The sequence below is a fragment of the Pristiophorus japonicus genome, unplaced genomic scaffold, assembly GCF_044704955.1.
Source record: "Pristiophorus japonicus isolate sPriJap1 unplaced genomic scaffold, sPriJap1.hap1 HAP1_SCAFFOLD_1640, whole genome shotgun sequence".
Taxonomy (NCBI): domain Eukaryota; kingdom Metazoa; phylum Chordata; class Chondrichthyes; family Pristiophoridae; genus Pristiophorus; species Pristiophorus japonicus.
The window spans coordinates 14,935-34,987 of record NW_027251321.1 but is presented as its reverse complement, the minus strand read 5'-3'; the positions used below and the strand labels follow the sequence as shown (position 1 = coordinate 34,987).

At 56.1% G+C, this 20,053-nt stretch overlaps 1 protein-coding gene across 1 annotated transcript in view; it reads right to left on the bottom strand.

The window, feature by feature from the left end:
• LOC139243242 (ephrin-A1-like) overlaps positions 1-19,050 on the bottom strand; it is a 29,166-nt gene extending 10,116 nt beyond the window's left edge. The window contains exon 1 of the mRNA XM_070870734.1: positions 18,880-19,050. Within this exon, the coding sequence (XP_070726835.1) occupies positions 18,880-19,040 (161 nt within the window). The 5' untranslated portion in view covers positions 19,041-19,050. The remainder of the gene's footprint in view (positions 1-18,879) is intronic.
• Between the last annotated feature and the right edge of the window lie 1,003 nt (positions 19,051-20,053).

Sequence of the window (20,053 nt, the reverse complement as noted above, 5' to 3'; positions counted from 1 at the left end):
CAGTCCCACTCCCCCCTGCTCTTTCCCCACAGCCCGGCACATTTCCCCCCTTCCAGTATTTACCCAATTCCCCCGTTTGAAAGTCCCGATTGAATCTCATACTCGTGCGGCGCTCCCTCAGTACCGCCCCTCCGACAGTGCGGCACTCCCTCAGTACTGCCCCTCCGACAGTACGGCACTCCCTCAGTACTGCCCCTCCGACAGTGCGGCACTCCCTCAGTACTGCCCCTCCGACAGTGCGGCACTCCCTCAGTACTGCCCCTCCGACAGTGCGGCACTCCCTCAGTACTGCCCCTCCGACAGTGCGCCGCTCCCTCAGTACTGCCCCTCCGACAGTGCGGCACTCCCTCAGTACTGCCCCTCCGACAGTGCGGCGCTCCCTCAGTACTGCCCCTCCGACAGTGCGCCGCTCCCTCAGTACTGCCCCTCCGACAGTGCGGCACTCCCTCAGTACTGCCCCTCCGACAGTGCGGCGCTCCCTCAGTACTGCCCCTCCGACAGTGCGCCGCTCCCTCAGTACTGCCCCTCCGACAGTGCGGCACTCCCTCAGTACTGCCCCTCCGACAGTGCGGCGCTCCCTCAGTACTGCCCCTCCGACAGTACAGCGCTCCATCAGTACTGCCCCTCCGACAGTAAGGCGCTCCCTCAGTACTGCCCCTCCGACAGCGCAGTACGGCACTCCCTCAGTAGTGTCCCTCCGACAGTGCGGCACTCCCTCAGTACTGCTCCTCCGACAGTGCGGTGCTCCCACAGTACTGCCCCTCCGACAGTGCGGCGCTCCCTCAGTACTGCCCCTCCAACAGTACGCCGCTCCCTCAGTACTGCCCCTCCGGCAGTGCGGCACTCCCTCAGTACTGCCCCTCCGGCAGTGCGGCACTCCCTCAGTACTGCCCCTCCGGCAGTGCGGCACTCCCTCAGTACTGCCCCTCCGGCAGTGCGGCACTCCCTCAGTACCGCCCCTCCGGCAGTGCGGCACTCCCTCAGTACCGCCCCTCCGGCAGTGCGGCACTCCCTCAGTACCGCCCCTCCGACAGCGCAGTACGGCACTCCCTCAGTAGTGTCCCTCCGACAGTGCGGCTCTCCCTCTGTAATGCCCCTCCGACAGTGCGGTGCTCCCTCAGTACTGCCCCTCCGACAGTGCGGCGCTCCCTCAGTACCGCCCCTCCGGCAGTGCGGCACTCCCTCAGTACTGCCCCTCCGGCAGTGCGGCACTCCCTCAGTACTGCCCCTCCGACAGTGCGGCACTCCCTCAGTACTGCCCCTCCGACAGTGCGGTTCCCTCAGTACTGCCCCTCCGACAGTGCGGCTCTCCCTCTGTAATGCCCCTCCGGCAGTGCGGCACTCCCTCAGTACTGCCACTCCGACAGCGCGGCGCTCCCTCAGTACCGCCCCTCCGACAGTGCGGCGCTCCCTCAGTACCGCCCCTCCGGCAGCGCGGCACTCCCTCAGTACTGCCCCTCCGGCAGCGCGGCGCTCCCTCAGTACCGCCCCTCCGGCAGCGCGGCGCTCCCTCAGTCCTGGCACTGGGGAGTGTGGGCCTGGACTGTGGGCTCGAGTCTCTGGAGTGAGGATTCGAACCCCACAACCCCCTGACTCGGAGCACGAGTGTGGCACCAGCTGAGACTCGGCCGGCTGGACCGAGGCTCACTTCTGGACCCTCGAGTCCCCCTCCCCGCTTCTCCCTTTGCCCCGGGAGCACGCGGAGGGGGGGCGGGGAGGGGGAGGACAAGAAGCGTCAAAAAGCCTTTGATGCCTTAAAGTGGCCTGCAGAGATACTGATCTCATCCCCTCCCACCGCAGCATCGAGTGTCTCGGGGCACGCAGCCCTCCCCTTCGCAGGAGGAGGAGCGGGGAGAGGGGGTGCAGAGGGCAGGCTGGGCTGTCTGGGACTGCTGCTGTCATTAGCTGCTTACTCCGCAGACATACAGTCTCCAGCACACACTGCAGCGCTGATTAAACTCCACAGCCAGTGTGTATGTGGGCCCCACCTACTCCATCGTGCTTTAATTACCCTCGTAAAGACAAGACTTCCAACAACAGGCCTGCCCTGCTTCCAGTAAAACAGCGTGTGATCTTGTAACACACACACACACGAGATTCACCCTTCCATAGCTTTCAGCAATTCCAGGCCAGTTGGCCCGCGTGAGATCAGCGGCAGGTCGGGGCCAGAAATGGAAGAGCGAGCGACAGCCCGAGAGCAGCGTGGAGGCGTACTACTCCAAGAGCGACGTCAGCAAGGGTCCAGGTCGATGACTGGAGCGCGGGGCAGGCACAGCAGGAGCGGCGAGGTCGGGGCGAAGGAGCGGCGAGAGATTGTGGAGCGATGTGATCGGGGGCCCAGGGGAGAGGCGCGAGATCGGGGGGTGGGGGGGGGGGGACCAGGAGAGGCGAGGGCCCCAGGGCCCAGCCCACACTGTGTGCGATATGTGGGCGCACTGGGTCCGTGCAGCAGAGCTGGTCTCCAGTCGTCCTGGTTAACCCTTGCCCCTGGACCGAGACCTCGCTCTGTCAAGCCCCGTGTGGTGGCTGGTGTACACTGGTCACCCCACGTTAAAACAATCCACCCACAGGCATCTTCCACCCTTCAGGATAGAGTTCGGGATCCGGAATATTAGGTCCTTCATTGAAACACCTGTGAACTCATCCCTTTTTTGCTGTGGAAGCAAGTCATCCTCGACACGAGGGACCTCCAATGATGGCAGATGGAGTATAATGTTGGAAAGTGTGAGGTCATGCATTTTGGCAGAAATAATCAAAGAGCAAGTTATTATTTAAATGGAGAAAGATTGCAAAGTGCCGCAGTACAGCGGGACCTGGGGGTACTTGTGCATGAAACACAAAAGGATAGTATGCAGGTACAGCAAGTGATCAGGAAGGCCAATGGAATCTTGGCCTTTATTGCAAAGGGGATGGAGTATAAAAGCAGGGAAGTCTTGCTACAGTTATACAGGGTATTGGTGAGGCCACACCTGGAGTACTGCGTGCAGTTTTGGTTTCCACATTTACGAAAGGATATACTTGCTTTGGAGGCAGTTCAGAGAAGGTTCACTCGGTTGATTCCGGGGATGAGGGGGTTGACTTGTGAGGAAAGGTTGAGGAGGTTGGGCCTCTACTCATTGGAATTCAGAAGAATGAGAGGTGATCTTATCGAAACGTATAAGATTATGAGGGGGCTTGACAAGGTGGATGCAGAGAGGATGTTTCCACTGATGGGGGAGACTAGAACTAGGGGGCATGGTCTTAGAATAAGGGGCCGCCCATTTAAAACTGAGATGAGGAGGAATTTCTTCTCTCAGAGGGTTGTAAATCTGTGGAATTCGCTGCCTCAGAGAGCTGTGGAAGCTGGGACATTGAATAAATTTAAGACAGAGATAGACAGTTTCTTAACCGATAAGGGGGCGGGCAGGGAAGTGGAGCTGAGTCCATGATCGGATCAGCCATGATCGTATTAAATGGCGGAGCAGGCTCGAGGGGCCGAATGGCCGACTCCTGCTCCTGTTTCTGATGTTCTTATGATGATGATTCAGCCCCACCGCTCTGTGCCAGTGTTTATTCTCCACATCGGCTCTCTCCCATCCTCTCGTTAGCCCCTCCCCCTCCCCCATATCCTTCGATTCCTTTCTGCCTCCCGCCTTTCTCCAGCTTTCCCACATGACAACAGTGACCACACTCCCAAAAGTACTCCACTGGTTGTTTGGCTTTGAGACGTGCGGTGGTCGTGATAGGCCGCCTGAGGAAAAGAGTGTTTGAAGACCAGGCCCTCAAATCTACCACCAAGCTCATGGTCTATAGGGCTGTAGTGATACCCGCCCTCCTGTATGGCTCAGAGACATGGACCATGTACAGTAGGCACCTCAAGTCGCTGGAGAAATACCACCAACGTTGTCTCCCCAAGATCCTGCAAATCCCCTGGGAGGACAGACGCACCAACGTTAGCGTCCTCGACCAGGCCAACATCCCCAGCATCGAAGCACTGACCACACTCGACCAGCTCCGCTGGGCAGGGCCACATTGTCCGCATGTCCCCAGACACGAGACTCCCAAAGCAAGCGCTCTACTCGGAACTCCTTCACGGGCAAACGAGTCAAAGGTGGGCAGAGGAAACGTTACAAGGGACCACCCTCAAAGCCTCCCTGATAAAGTGCAACATCCCCACCGACACCTGGGAGTCCCTGGGCCAAAGACCAGTCCGCCCTAAGTGGAGGAAGTGCATCCGGGAGGGCGCTGAGCACCTCGAGTCTCGTCGCCGAGAGCGTGCAGAAACCAAGCGCAGGCAGCGGAAGGAGCGTGCGGCAAACCAGTCCCACCCTCCCCTTCCCTCAACCACTGTCTGTCCCACCTGTGACAGGGACTGTGGCTCTCGTATTGGGCTGTTCAGCCACCTGAGGACTCGTGTTAAGAGTGGAAGCAAGTCTTCCTCGATTGTGAGGGACTGCCTATGATGATGAAGAGTGCAAGTCCTTCTGCAGCAAAAGAGACCAAAACTGTGCACAACACTCCAGGTATGGTGTGAAGAGGGCCGCGATATTTCAGGACCAATCGGATGCTGCGATGGGAGGGAGCGGAGACTCAGGGTCCGGATTGGCCGAGCGGCCTCCCCAACATGGCGTGGGGCGCGTTCCTAGACCTTTGATGATAAATGCTCGGAGGGGGGTCCCTTTAACTGGTTCCTGTCTGGCTGCAGAAGTCAGTCTGTGTCCTGGGGAGAGGGAGAGACAATCGAGGTGTGTGTGTCTCGAGGTCCCTTTGAATTCCGATCCCCATGGGAGGGGGTTTCAGTTGACACAACAGCCTCCAGCCCCTCCTTCCCCCACCCACCCACTTTCTTAAAGGCACAGGCCACCCATCCGTTCTAAAGACAGTTTTTTTGTCCTCGTCGGAGAATTTCGAATCGATCCAATCCTTGTGACATGCCTCGCGCTTTCGTCCGTTCCACACTCCCAACTTCTCCAACGCAGCGCTCCTGGCCGGCCTCCCACATTCAACCCGACGTAAACTAGGGGTGATCCAAAACTCGGCTGCCCCCGTGTCCTAACTCACACCGAGTCCCGCTCACCCATCACACCCTGTGCCCCGTGTCCTAACTCGCACCGAGTCCCACTCACCCATCACCCGCTGTGCTCACTGCCCCGTGTCCTAACTCACACCGAGTTCCACTCACCCATCACCCCCTGTGCTCGCTGACCCCGTGTCCTAACTCGCACCGAGTCCCACTCACCCATCACCCCCTGTGCACGCTGCCCCGTGTCCTAACTCGCACTGAGTCCCACTCACCCATCACCCCCTGTGCTCACTGCCCCGTGTCCTAACTCGCACCGAGTCCCACTCACCCATCACCCGCTGTGCTCACTGCCCCCGTGTCCTAACTCGCACCGAGTCCCACTCACCCATCACCCCCTGTGCTCACTGCCCCGTGTCCTAACTCGCACCGAGTCCCACTCACCCATCACCCGCTGTGCTCACTGCCCCCGTGTCCTAACTCGCACCGAGTCCCACTCACCCATCACCCTTGTGCTCGCTGACCTACATTGGCTCCTGGTTAAGCAACGATTCGATTACAAAATTCTCATCCTTCTTTACATATCTCTCCAGCCTCTACACCCCTCCCTAGCTCTGTAACCTTCTCCAGCCCCTACATCCCTCCCTATCTCAGTAACCTCCTCCAGCCCCTACACCCCTCCCTATCTCTGTAACCTCCTCCAGCCCTTACACCCCTCCCTAGCTCTGTAACCTCCTCCAGCCCTTACACCCCTCCCTAGCTCTGTAACCTCCTCCAGCCCCTCCACCCCTCCCTATCTCTGTAACCTCCTCCAGCCCTTACACCCCTCCCTATCTCTGTAACCTCCTCCAGCCCCTCCCTATCTCCTTAACCTCCTCCAGCCCTTACACCCCTCCCTATCTCTGTAACCTCCTCCAGCCCCACAACCCCCCGAGATCTCTGCGCTCCTCTAATTCTCTCCTCCTGACCATCCCTGATTATAATCGCTCCACCATCGGTGGCCGTGCCTTCAGCTGCCTGGGCCCCAAGCTCTGGAACTCCCTCCCTAAACCTCTCCCCTTCTCTCTCCTCCTTCAAGACACTCCTTAAAACCGACCTCTTTGACCCAGCTTTTGGTCGCCTGTCCCTAATATCTCCTTCTGTGGCTCGGGGTCAAGTATTTTATCTCATAATACTCCTGTGAAGCACCCTGGGACGTTTCACCACGGGTTGTGGCTCAGTGAGCAGCACACTCGCCTCTGAGTCAGAAGGTCGTGGGTTCGAGTCCCCACAAAAAATCCAGGCTGACACTCCAGTGCCGTGCTGAGGGAGCGCCGCACTGTCGGAGGGGCAGTGCTGAGGGAGCGCCGCACTGTCGGAGGGGCAGTACTGAGGGAGTGCCGCACTGTCGGAGGGGCAGTACTGAGGGAGCGCCGCACTGTCGGAGGGGCGGTACTGAGGGAGTGCCGCACTGTCGGAGGGGCAGTACTGAGGGAGCGCCGCACTGTCGGAGGGGCGGTACTGAGGGAGCGTCGCACTGTCGGAGGGGCGGTACTGAAGGAGTGCCGCACTGTCGGAGGGGCAGTACTGAGGGAGCGCCGCACTGTCGGAGGGGCAGTACTGAGGGAGCGCCGCACTGTCGGAGGGGCGGTACTGAGGGAGTGCCGCACTGTCGGAGGGGCAGTACTGAGGGAGCGCCGCACTGTCGGAGGGGCGGTACTGAGGGAGTGCCGCACTGTCGGAGGGGCAGTACTGAGGGAGCGCCGCACTGTCGGAGGTGCTGTCTTTCGGATGAGACGTTAAACCGAGGCTCCGTCTGCCCTCTCAGGAGGATGTAAAAGATCCCGGGGCCACTATTGGAAGAAGAGCAGGGGGAGTTCTCCCCGGTGTCCTGGGGCCAATATTTATCCCTCAACCAACATCACTAAAACCGATGATCCGGGTCATTATCACATCGCTGTGTGTGGGAGCTTGCTGTGCGTGAATTGGCGTTTCCCACAATGCAATAGTGACCACACTCCAAAAGTACTTCATTGGCTGTAAAGCGTTTTGGGACGTCCAGTGGTCGTGAAAGGCGCTATAGAAATGCGAGTCCTTTCTGCCTTTAAATGCCTCGATACTATTCGCCTCGACACCTCCCTGTGGCAGCGGGTTCCACAGTCTCACCGCTCTCTGGATAAAGAGGTTCCTCCTGATGAGCGCAAAGCTTCTCCAATCAAATACTGGGAAGACCGACCGAAGCCATTGTCTTTGGTCCCCATCACTAACTGCGTTCCCCTAGCCTCCGCCCCCATCCCTCTCCCTCGCATCTGTCGATTTCTTCTGACACGGCTTGGCGTCAAATTTATCTGTTGGGTCTCATCGCACTGCTGTGAAGTGCCTTGGTATGTTTCAGTCAGTTAAAGGCGCTAAATGAACGCAAGCCATACACTGCAGCTCAGAGACATGGACCGCGTACAGCAGGCACCTCAAGTCGCTGGAGAAATACCACCAACGCTGTCTCCGCAAGATCCTGCAAATCCCCTGGGAGGACAGACGCACCAACGTTAGCGTCCTCGACCAGGCCAACATCCCCAGCATCGAAGCACTGACCACACTCGACCAGCTCCGCTGGGCAGGGCCACATTGTCCGCATGCCCCGACACGAGACTCCCAAAGCAAGCGCTCTACTCGGAACTCCTTCACGGCAAACGAGCCAAAGGTGGTCAGAGGAAACGTTACAAGGGACCACCCTCAAAGCCTCCCTGATAAAGTGCAACATCCCCACCGACACCTGGGAGTCCCTGGGCCCAAAGACCAGTCCGCCCGAAGTGGAGGGAGTGCATCCGGGAGGGCGCTGAGCACCTCGAGTCTCGTCGCCGAGAGCGTGCAGAAACCAAGCGCAGGCAGCGGAAGGAGCGTGCGGCAAACCAGTCCCACCCTCCCCTTCCCTCAACCACTGTCTGTCCCACCTGTGACAGGGACTGTGGCTCCCGTATTGGGCTGTTCAGCCACCTGGGGACTCGTGTTAAGAGTGGAGGCAAGTCTTCCTCGATTCCGAGGGACTGCCTATGATGATGATGAGTGCAAGATGTTATTGTTGAGGGGGGAGGAGGGGTATAGCGTGCGAGCGGGAGGTTAGATAACCGCGCCCCCTCTCTGCTCCTGATCACGTGAGCCTCAAGCTCACCACACAATGGGAATCTTGGATTCAACACACAGCATTGAACCAGAACTGCTCAAACCGGTTTATCCAGATACCTCATCCCTCCCCTCCCCCCCCCCGAAGCCTGCAGCTCGACTCCCGAGACTCCTCGCTCACACGCAACCCGGCTCACAAGTCAAGAGACACAGTCCCCGAATCTCGCCGCACAGGAGGATCCCAGTGGGCCCACGGAGCCCGTGCTGTGCCGGCTCTGTGACAGAGCGATCCAATCAGTCCCACTCCCCCCTGCTCTTTCCCCACAGCCCGGCACATTTCCCCCCTTCCGGTATTTACCCAATTCCCCCGTTTGAAAGTCCCGATTGAATCTGCTCCCACCGCCCTTTCAGGCAGCGCGTTCCCGATCACAACAACTCGCTGCGTCAAAACACATTCTCCCCATCTCCCCCTCTGGTTCCATCGCCGATTATCGTCAATCTGTGTCCCCCTGGTTACCCACCCTCCTGCCCCCGGGAACAGTCTCTCCTGATTTACTCCTCAAAACCCCTCGGGATAGTGAACCCCTCGATTAAATCTCCTCCTTAACCTTCTCTGCTCCGAGGAGAACAACCCCGGCTTCTCCAGTCTCTCCCCGTCACTGAAGCCCCTCCGACAGTGCGGCGCTCCCTCAGTACTGCCCCTCCGACACTCCCTCAGTACTGCCCCTCCGACAGTGCGGCGCTCCCTCAGTACTGCCCCTCTGACAGTGCGGCGCTCCCTCAGTACTGCCCCTCCGACAGTGCGGTGCTCCCTCAGTACTGCCCCTCTGACAGTGCGGCGCTCCCTCAGTACCGCCCCTCCGACAGTGCGGTGCTCCCTCAGTACTGCCCCTCTGACAGTGCGGCGCTCCCTCAGTACCGCCCCTCCGACAGTGCGGTGCTCCCTCAGTATTGCCCCTCCGACAGTGCGGCGCTTCCTCAGTATTGCCCCTCCGACAGTGCGGTGCTCCCTCAGTACTGCCCCTCCGACAGTGCGGCGCTCCCTCAGTACTGCCCCTCCGACAGTGCGGCGCTCCCTCAGTACCGCCCCTCCGACAGTGCGGCGCTCCCTCAGTACCGCCCCTCCGACAGTGCGGCGCTCCCTCAGTAATGTCACTGGGAGTGTCGGCCTGGATTATGGACTCAAGTCTGGAGCGGGGCTCGAACCCACAACCTTCTGACTCCAAGGTGAGAGAGGGAGAGATGGAGAGGGGGAGACGGAGAGGGAGAGAGAGAGGGAAGGATGGACAGAGAGAGAGAGAGAGGCAGAGAGAGGGAGCTACGCACTGAGCCATGACTAATGCAGGTGAAAAACAATCTTTACAAACGCAATAATGGAACCTGTTTCACCATTACACATCACCGTGAATCATCCACTTCCTGTGAGCAGGATTTTGTAATGAGAGCTTTGAAATCATATCTCACTTCCAGTCACTAGTTCCATTGGAGCTGCTGCCAAATCTACTTGTCCTGCGGGGGGGGGGGGGGTGTTTGTACCCCTCCGTGACTCAGTGGGTGCCACTCTCGCCTTCTGTCTGAACCCCACTCCAGAGACCCGAGCCCATAATCCAGGCCAGCGTTCCCAGTGCAGTACTGAGGGAGTGCCGCACTGTCGGAGGGACAGTACTGAGGGAGTGCCGCACTGTCGGAGGGGCAGTACTGAGGGAGCGCCGCACTGTCGGAGGGGCAGTACTGAGGGAGCGCCGCACTGTCGGAGGGGCAGTACTGAGGGAGTGCCGCACTGTCGGAGGGGCAGTACTGAGGGAGTGCCGCACTGTCGGAGGGGCAGTACTGAGGGAGCGCCGCACTGTCGGAGGGGCGGTACTGAGGGAGTGCCGCACTGTCGGAGGGGCGGTACTGAGGGAGTGCCGCACTGTCGGAGGGGCAGTACTGAGGGAGCGCCGCACTGTCGGAGGGGCAGTACTGAGGGAGCGCCGCACTGTCGGAGGGGCAGTACTGAGGGAGTGCCGCACTGTCGGAGGGGCAGTACTGAGGGAGCGCCGCACTGTCGGAGGGACAGTACTGAGGGAGCGCCGCACTGTCGGAAGGGCAGTACTGAGGGAGCGCTGCACTGTAGGAGGGGCAGTACTGAGGGAGTGCCGCACTGTCGGAGGGGCAGTACTGAGGGAGCGCCGCACTGTCGGAAGGACAGTACTGAGGGAGCCCCGCACTGTCGGAGGGGCCGTCTTTCGGATGAGACGTTAAACCGAGGCCCCGTCTGCCCCCTCAGGTGGATGTAAAAGATCCCGGGGCCACTATTGGAAGAAGAGCAGGGGGAGTTCTCCCCGGTGTCCTGGGGCCAATATTTATCCCTCAACCAACATCACTAAAACAGATGATCCGGGTCATTATCACATTGCTGTGTGTGGGAGCTTGCTGTGCGCAAATTGAACTGCCGCGTTTCCCACAATACAACAGTGACCGCACTCCGAAAGTACTTCATTGGCTGTGAGGCGCTTTGGGACGTCCGGTGGCCATGAAAGGCGCTATAGAAATGCAAGTCTTGTACTTTTATTGAAGCAAAAATCTCTCGATCCCAGTTTTGAAAGCTCCAATTGACCTCCGACCTCCACAGCGTTTTGGGGGAGAGAGTTCCCGATTCCTGCGGCCCTTTGTGTGAAGAAGTGCTCCCTGACCTCACCCCTGAACGGCCTGGCTCTGATTTTAAGGTGAGGCGCCCCCTTGTTCTGGGCTGCCCCCCACCAGAGGAAACCGTTTCTCTCTCGATCCACCCGATCGAATCCTTCAATCATCGTCAACCCCCTCGATTCAGATCTCCCCCTCAATCTCCTACACTCGAGGGAACACAAGCCCGGTCTGTGCGGCCTGCCCTCGGGGTTTAACCCTTTCAGCCCCCCCCCGGGTATCATTCTGGGGAATCTGCCCCGCTTTCCCCCCCTCCGAGGCCGATACATCCTCCCCGAGGGGAGCAGAGTCCCTCTCGCTCCCACCCCTGCTCTTTTGTCAACGGAAGGAGGTGCATGAGAGGGGGCTGGGGGGGCTGGGGGGGGCGGAGGGGTCCGATTCAGCTGCTGTCTTCTGTCCCCTGTTGACAGATGGGTGCTAAGTGGCAGTGCTGAATAGGGGCCGTGAGGATCGCGAAGGTCATTCACAGTCAACGGACCGTGTCAAAGCAAACAGCTGGACAACCCATCAACCAACAATTAAGCTGCCCCGCCCCCGACAATCGTTAAATAGGATTGTCCGCAGGGGCGGAGGGGTGCTGCTCCACCATGGGAGGGGGCGGGGAGAGAGAGAGAGCGCGCGACTGATAACGGGAGAGGTCACTCAGCCCCTGGAGCGCCTTCCAAGCACATAACCCAGCCTCCTATCAACAAGAGCAGGCATCGACGACAAGATCCAACACCGCCTCCAGTGCGCCAGTGCAGCCTTCGGCCGCCCGAGGAAGTGAGTGTTCGAAGACCGGGCCCTCAAATCTACCACCGAGCTCATGGTCTACAGGGCTGCAGTGATACCCGCCCTCCTGTATGGCTCAGAGACATGGACCGTGTACGGTAGACACCTCAAGTCGCTGGAGAAATACCACCAACGCTGTCTCCGCAAGATCCCGCAAATCCCCCGGGAGGACAGACGCACCAACGTTAGCGTCCTCGACCAGGCCCAACATCCCCAGCATCGAAGCACTGACCACACACTCGACCAGCTCCGCTGGGCGGGGCCACATTGTCCGCATGCCCCCCCCAGACACGAGACTCCCAAAGCGAGCGCTCTACTCGGAACTCCTTCACGGGCAAACGAGCCAAAGGTGGGCAGAGGAAACGTTACAAGGGACCACCCTCAAAGCCTCCCTGATAAAGTGCAACATCCCCACCGACACCTGGGAGTCCCTGGGCCCAAAGACCAGTCCGCCCTAAGTGGAGGAAGTGCATCCGGGAGGGCGCTGAGCACCTCGAGTCTCGTCGCCGAGAGCGTGCAGAAACCAAGCGCAGGCAGCGGAAGGAGCATGCGGCAAACCAGTCCCACCCTCCCCTTCCCTCAACCACTGTCTGTCCCACCTGTGACAGGGACTGTGGCTCTCGTATTGGGCTGTTCAGCCACCTGAGAACTCACTTTTAGAGTGGAAGCAAGTCTTCCTCGATTCCGAGGGACTGCCTATGATGATATGATGATCTCATTACATACGCAGGGCTCAGTGCTGGGACCCCAGCTATTTACAATATACATTAATGAATGTAATATCTCCAAGTTTGCAGATGACACTAAGCTGGGTGGCGGTGTGAGCTGTGAGGAGGATGCTAAGAGGCTGCTGGGTGACTTGAACAGGTTAGGTGAGTGGGCAAATGGATGGCAGATGCAGTATAATGTGGATAAATGTGAGGTTATCCACTTTGGTGGCAAAAACAGGAAGGCAGATTATTTTCTGAATGGTGACAGATTAGGAAAAGGGGAGGTGCAACGAGACCTGGGTGTCATGGTTCATCAGTCATTGAAAGTTGGCATGCAGGTACAGCAGGCGGTGAAGAAGGCAAATGGTATGTTGGCCTTCATAGTGAGGGGATTTGAGTACAGGAGAAGGGAGGTCTTACTGCAGTTGTACAGGGCCTTGGTGAGGCCACACCTGGAGTATTGTGTATAGTTTTGGTCTCCTAATCTGAGGAAGGACATTCTTGCTATTGAGGGAGTGCAGCGAAGGTTCACCAGACTGATTCCCAGGATGGCAGGACTGACATATGAGGAGAGACTGGATCGACTGGGCTTATATTCACTGGAGTTTAGAAGGATGAGAGGGGATCTCATAGAAACATGTAAAATTCTGACGGGACTGGACAGGTTAGATGCAGGAAGAATGTTCCTGATGTTGGGGAAGTCCAGAACCAGGGGTCACAGTCTAAGGATAAGGGGTAAGCCATTTAGGACCGAGATGAGGAGAAACTTCTTCACTCAGAGAGTTGTGAACCTGTGGAATTCTCTACCGCAGAGAGTTGTTGAGGCCAGTTCACTAAATATATTCAAAAGGGAGTTAGATGTGGCCTTTACGGCTAAAGGGATCAAGGGGTATGGAGAGAAAGCAGGAATGGGGTACTGAAGTTGCATGATCAGCCATGATCATATTGAATGGTGGTGCAGGCTCGAAGGGCCGAATGGCCTGCTCCTGCACCTATTTTCTATGTTTCTATAAGAAATAGGAGCAGGAGTCGGCCATTCGGCCCCTCGAGCCTGCTCCGCCATTTAATACGATCATGGCTGATCCGATCATGGACTCAGCTCCACTTCCCTGCCCGCTCCCTTATCCCCTTATCGGTTAAGAAACTGTCTATCTCTGTCTTAAATTTATTCAATGTCCCGGCTTCCACAGCTCTCTGAGGCAGCGAATTCCACAGATTTACAACCCTCTGAGAGAAGAAATTTCTCCTCATCTCAGTTTTAAATGGGCGGCCCCTTATTCTAAGACCATGCCCCCTAGTTCTAGTCTCCCCCATCAGTGGGAACACCCTCCGTGGCTGACCCCGGTTTGCCCCCGACCAACGGTGATACATTTGGCTGTGGATGGGGAGCAAATGGTGGCGAGAGCGAACGCCTTTTACATCTCGTCCTGCACCCCTCCCTCAATCCCCCTCCCCCCACATCTCTCCCTCTCCCACACTCCCCTCTCTCTCTCTCCCCCCCCTCGCCCACCCCAGGTTCCTGCCCCCTCCCCCTCACCCCAGGTTCCGGCACCCCCTCCCCCCTTCTCTCTCTTTCCCCCCCCAGGTTCCTGGTCCTCCTCCCCTCTCTCTCTCCCCCCCTTGCCCCCCCAGGTTCCTGCCCCCTCCCCCCTCTCTCTCTATCCCCCCTCAGGTTCCTGCCCCCACTCCCCTCTCTGTCCCACCCCTCTCCCCTCTCTCTCTCTCCCTCCTCTCTCTCTCTCTCTCTCCCCCCCTCCCCTCTCTTTCTCACCCCCCCTCCCCCCTCTCTCTCTCCCCCCCCCAGGTTCCTGCCCCCACTCCCCTCTCTGTCCCACCCCTCTCCCCTCTCTCTCTCTCTCCCCCCCCCTCCCCCCCCTCTCTCTCTCACCCCCTCCCCCCGCTCTCTCTCTCCCCCCCTCGCCCCCCCCCCCAGGTTCCTGCCCCCTCCCCCCCACCTCCCCCCGCTCCCCCCCCCCAGCCCGGGACCCTGTGAAGCGGGGGAGGAAATGTGAACCGGCTTCCTGCGGCCCGGACACTGGGAGACAACAAGGTTGGCGGGAAGCTCACTTTCCGGGACAACACATTTTACGAGTTGCCGGGTAAAGAAAAACAGTTCCTGCACAGCTCCCGACACTCGGCCAGCCTTTCCGACCATTATCCCAGGCTCCGCGGGCTCTTAAAAGGGCAACGCTGGCCGTAGCCGCGGGGCCCACCACCACAGGCCGGCTAACGGCACGACACCTCCGGCCTGCGGCCTCCGCGGCCCCCAACGGCTCGAACTGCGCGGGAGAGCGCCTGCCCGCACTGGGCGATCCAACACACACAGCAACAACAACACTCCCCACCTTGTGAGCCAGGCGTCCAGCGAGCGACTCCCACCAATCAACACGCTTGAATAAATACTTTAACGGGAGAGAAATTTGCCGGGCAACGGGGAAAAAGAGCAGGGAAGGGGTGGGGGGGGGGGGGGGGAATGGGATCGCTCTTGTCACAGAGCCGGCACAGGAACGATGGGCCGAATAGCTTCCTCATGTGCCGGTGAGATTCTCAGAAAGAAACAATTGCATTTATAGAGCACCTTTCACGACTACCGGACGTCCCAAAGCGTTTCCCAGCCAATGGAATACTTCACGGAAGCGTAGCCACTGTTGTAATGTGGGGAAAATAAGCTCATTAAAAGCACAACTGGTTCACAGATGTCCCGCTCGGGAAGGCAAGCTGCCAAGATTCCCCGGTCGAGGGCCTACACGTGACTCCAGACCCACACCACACGCATGCTGATTCTCTGATGTGGGCCCCAGTGAGCCACTCGTTTGCGTCAAAGCGCCAACAAGAGGCATTGTGGGAGCACCGCCACCACACGGGACTGCAGCGGTTCAAGAAGGAGCTCACCACCACCTTCTCGAGGGGCGATTAGGGACGGGCAATAAATGCCGGCCTTGCCAGCGACGACCCACATCCCGGAAACGAACAAACAAAAATACGAATATTTAGATCGTCTGTTTTAGTGATGTTCGTTGAGCGATAAATATCGGCCCCAGGACACCGGGGAGAACTCCCCCTGCTCTTCTTCCAATAATGGCCCTCCGACAGACAGCACCTCTGACAGTGCGGCACTCCCTCAGTACTGCCCCTCCGACAGTGCAGCGCTCCCTCAGTATTGCCCCTCCGACAGTGCAGCGCTCCCTCAGTACTGCCCCTCCGACAGTGCGGCACTCCCTCAGTACTGCCCCTCCGACAGCGCAGTGCGGTGCTCCCTCAGTACTGCCCCTCCGACAGTGCGGCGCTCCCTCAGTACCGCCCCTCCGACAGTGCGGTGCTCCCTCAGTACTGCCCCTCCGACAGTGCGGTGCTCCCTCAGTACTACCCCTCCGACAGTGCGGCACTCCCTCAGTACTGCCCCTCCGACAGCGCAGTGCTCCCTCAGTACTGCCCCTCCGACAGTACGGTGCTCCCTCAGTACTGCCCCTCCGACAATGCGGCGCTCCCTCAGTACTGCCCCTCCGACAGTACGGCGCTCCCTCAGTACTGCCCCTCCGACAGCGCAGTACGGCGCTCCCTCAGCATTAGGGTTACGGGGAGCGGGCGGGTAAGTGGAGCTGATTCCACGGCCAGATCAGCCATGATCTTATTGAATGGCGGAGCAGGCTCGAGGGGCTAGATGGCCTACTCCTGTTCCTAATTCTTATGTTGTTATGTTCTATTGCAGTTGGCCTCGATGATGAGCTCAAGTCTCTTAAGTGGGGCTCGCACCCATGACCTTCTGACTCCCGAGGCGAGAGAATGGCCCACCAAGCCAAGATAACACTTCTGCATCGCCACCATTTATTTAAAAAATCACTTCTACTTGATGTCAGCGAGTCAAGGTTTAGTAAGATAGAACCTTTAAATCCTTTATAATTAGATATTGGCAGAATGCACCTTAAATATAAGCCGTCTCGCTGCTAATTCCGATTGATATTCTTACGCAGATGTCGCCAAAACGAATTAATTCTCGAAGGACATCATGTTCGTCCAAAAGATACCATTAATCAGTCCCCTGTGTGATCTTAAAGGGGCAACGATTCACGACAGAATATATGCGAGGGAAAACGAACTCAAAGTCTTGCAAATTATGCAGTAGCTGATCGCGAGTCCCGCTAAACGCTGATCAGTTTATAGAATAGAATCATTGAACGGTTACAGCACAGAAGGAGGCCATTCAGCCCATCGAACCCATGCTGGCTCTCTGCAAGAGCACCTCAGCCAGTCCCACTCCCCCGCCTTTTCCCTGTAGCCCTGCAAATCGATTCCTTCAGGTATTCATCCAGTTCCCTTTTGAAAGCCACGATTGAGTCTGAAGGATTTTCACACACTCTCGGGGACCCCCTGTAAATACTGACACACTCCCGGGGACCCCTGTAAATACTGACACACGCTCCCGGGGACCCCTGTAAATACTGACACACACTCCCGGGGACCCCCTGTAAATACTGACACACTCCCGGGGACCCCCTGTAAATACTGACACACACTCCCGGGGACCCCTGTAAATACTGACACACACTCCCGGGGACCACCTGGAAATACTGACACACTCCCAGGGACCCCCTATAAATACTGACACACTCCCGGGGACCCCCTGTAAATACTGACACACACTCCCGGGGACCCTCTGTAAATACTGACACACACTCCCGGGGACCCCCTGTAAATACTGACACACACTCCCGGGGACCCCCTGTAAATACTGACACACACTCCCGGGGACCCCCTGTAAATACTGACACACTCCCGGGGACCCCCTGTAAATACTGACACACTCCCGGGGACCCCTGTAAATATTGACACACACTCCCGAGGACCCCCTGTAAATACTGACACACACTCCCGGGGACCCTCTGTAAATACTGACACACACTTCCGGGGACGTTACAGGCGCTACACAATTGCAAGTGGTTGCGACATGAAGCAAAGGCAGGTGAATGGGGTCGCAGGCACAGTTCTGCCGTGATCTTCTCGAATGCAGGAACTGACTCGAGGGGCCGAATGGCCTCCTGCTGTTCCTGTGGCGATTCCTTGGTGGTTCAACAGGTTCTGTTCGAGACTGCGATTGGGGGAGACCCCAGCAGTAAACTTCGATTGCAAACAGAACCAACGTGATCTCGGAATGACCCTTTTAAGACCTCACTGTGTAAAAAAGTTGAAAAGTTTCTCAAAAACTTTTCTTAAACAATTGGTTTGATGTTGACACCGAAGAGATAGCAGAATTAAGTGTTCCTGCAGCATTTAGCAAGTTGCGCCCTATTCCCCCCACCCACCCCACCCCAAAATCAACGAATTATAAAAAGGAAATACAGTCCTAAAATAGTGGTGGGGCCCACCAACAGCCAATTAAAAGGGAAATGCACTCCGAAATTGGTGGGTCCCACCAGTGATTTCAGAGCATGTTAAAAGGCTTTTTTCCCTTCTTGCTATTTCCCAGCAAGGAAATAAGTTGCCAAAAGTTTCCAGTCAATCACACCGGAATATTACAACCATAGCTCTGTGTGCGTTGTGTTCACAGCAGTTACATCGCCCTGTCTTGCAAACATTGCTGGGACCTTTTCTCTGTCGGTGGGGGCTAGGGAGTGTGAAAAAGCCAGCTTCTGGTAAACAAAGACCAGGAACCACAGTGACAATAAACCACAGCGCTCCATGCACGGAAATCGGAGACCATAGCAAGGGACACAAGCGAATTACCAACAGAATTAATAAGTTAAACTTGATTTTGCTGCCAAACTTTCATGCATTCAACCTTACTTCAATCCCAGATTTTGCATTAAATCCGAATTTTCGCATTATCTCAATCCCAATTTTGTATTAAACCCAATTTTTGCATTTAACCTCAATCCCAGATTTTGCCTTAAATCCCAATTTTCGCATTAACCTCTATCCCACATTTTACATTAAACCCAAACTTTGCATTAATCTCAACCCCAGATTTTGCATTAAATCCCAATTTTTGCATTAACTCAATCCCAATTTTTGCATTAACTCAATCCCAACTTTGCCTTAAATCCCAATTTTTGCATTAACTTAATTCCGAATTTTTGCATTAACCTCAATCCCAATTTTTGCATTAACCTCAATCCCAGATTTTGCATAAAATCCCAATTTTTGCATTAACTCAATCCCAATTTTTGCATTTAACCTCAATCCCCATTTTTGCATTAACCTCAATCCCAGATTTTGCATAAAATCCCAATTTTTGCATTTAACCTCAATCCCAATTTTTGCATTAACCTCAATCCCAGATTTTGCCTTACATCCTAATTTTTGCATTAAACCTGATTTCAAAATCAATTCTTTTAAAAAAAACCTTTAAGACAAACGCGTTGAAAACCTCAAAAGGGGCACCCCGAAAACGTGTAACGTTAACAAAAACTAAATCAAAGCACCCGACGGAACTTCAACACGCAGAGCGAGAAAAGTTTGGCTTCAGTTTAAAGCGAGGAAAACAATCCTTCAAAAAATGTTTTACCAACTTCGAGTGGTTTCACAAAACTTTCCAACCACTTTCTTCTGTTAATCAGTAACCGAGTGAACTTGTTTGCAAGTTGGTAACAACTTGTCTCGATTTAAGGATCGACTTACTTGGCGTTAGTGCTGTTCCAGTAAAGTGTGTATCTCTCTGCTGAAATCTGTTCCAATAATGCCAATATCCCACACAGGATAATACAAGTGATTTTCCAAGCCATGTTTGACCAGACCTTCCTTGTTTGCTTGCAAATATCTGTCCACACACACACACACATGCACAGCAAGCCAGACTGATCCAAATGTGATTCCTGCAATATTCTTGCTGTGTTTTCCTGCAAGCACTCGCAGGCTCCGCCTACCCTATGACATGTAACTGAGATGAGTCAGACAGCAGTGTTTACCAACTCTCTAGTAAAACCCTGCCAGCGAATCTGAAATAGTCCCTGGCAATATGCATCAGGTCTGAAACCATCATCGTGGATAGTCCCTCGGAATCGAGGAATCATAGAAACATAGAAAATAGGTGCAGGAGCAGGCCATTCGGCCCTTCGAGCCTGCACCGCCATTCAATATGATCATGGCTGATCATTCACCTCAGTACCCCATTCCTGCTTTCTCTCCATACCCCTTGATCCCTTTAGCCGTAAGGGCCACATCTAACTCCCTTTTGAATATATTCAACGAACTGACCTCAACAACTTTCTGTGGTAGAGAATTCCACAGGTTCACAATTCTCTGAGTGAAGAAGTTTCTCCTCATCTCAGTCCTAAATGGCTTACCCCTTATCCTTAGACTGTGTGACCCCTGGTTCTGGACTTCCCCAACATCGGGAACATTCTTCCTGCCTCTAACCTGTCCAATCCCGTCAGAATTTTATATGTTTCTATGAAAATCCCCTCTCATTCTTCGGAATTCCAGTGAATATAAGCCCAGTTGATCCAGTCTTTCTTCATATGTCAGTCCTGCCATCCCGGGAATCAGTCTGATAGTGGGGTTTATAGGGTCTAGGGGGGTTTATAGGGTCTAGGGAGGGTTTATAGGGTCTCGAGAGGGTTTATATAGTCTAGGGGGGTTTATAGGGTCGAGGGAGGGTTTATAGGGTCTAGGGGAGTTTATAGGGTCGAGGGAGGGTTTATAGGGTCTAGGGAGGGTTTATAGGATCTAGGGAGGGTTTATAGGTTCTAGGGGGGTTTATAGGGTCTAGGGGGTTTATAGGGTTTATAGGGTCTAGGGGGGGTTTATAGGGTCTAGGGGGTTTATAGGGTTTAAGGGGGTTTATAGGGTCTAG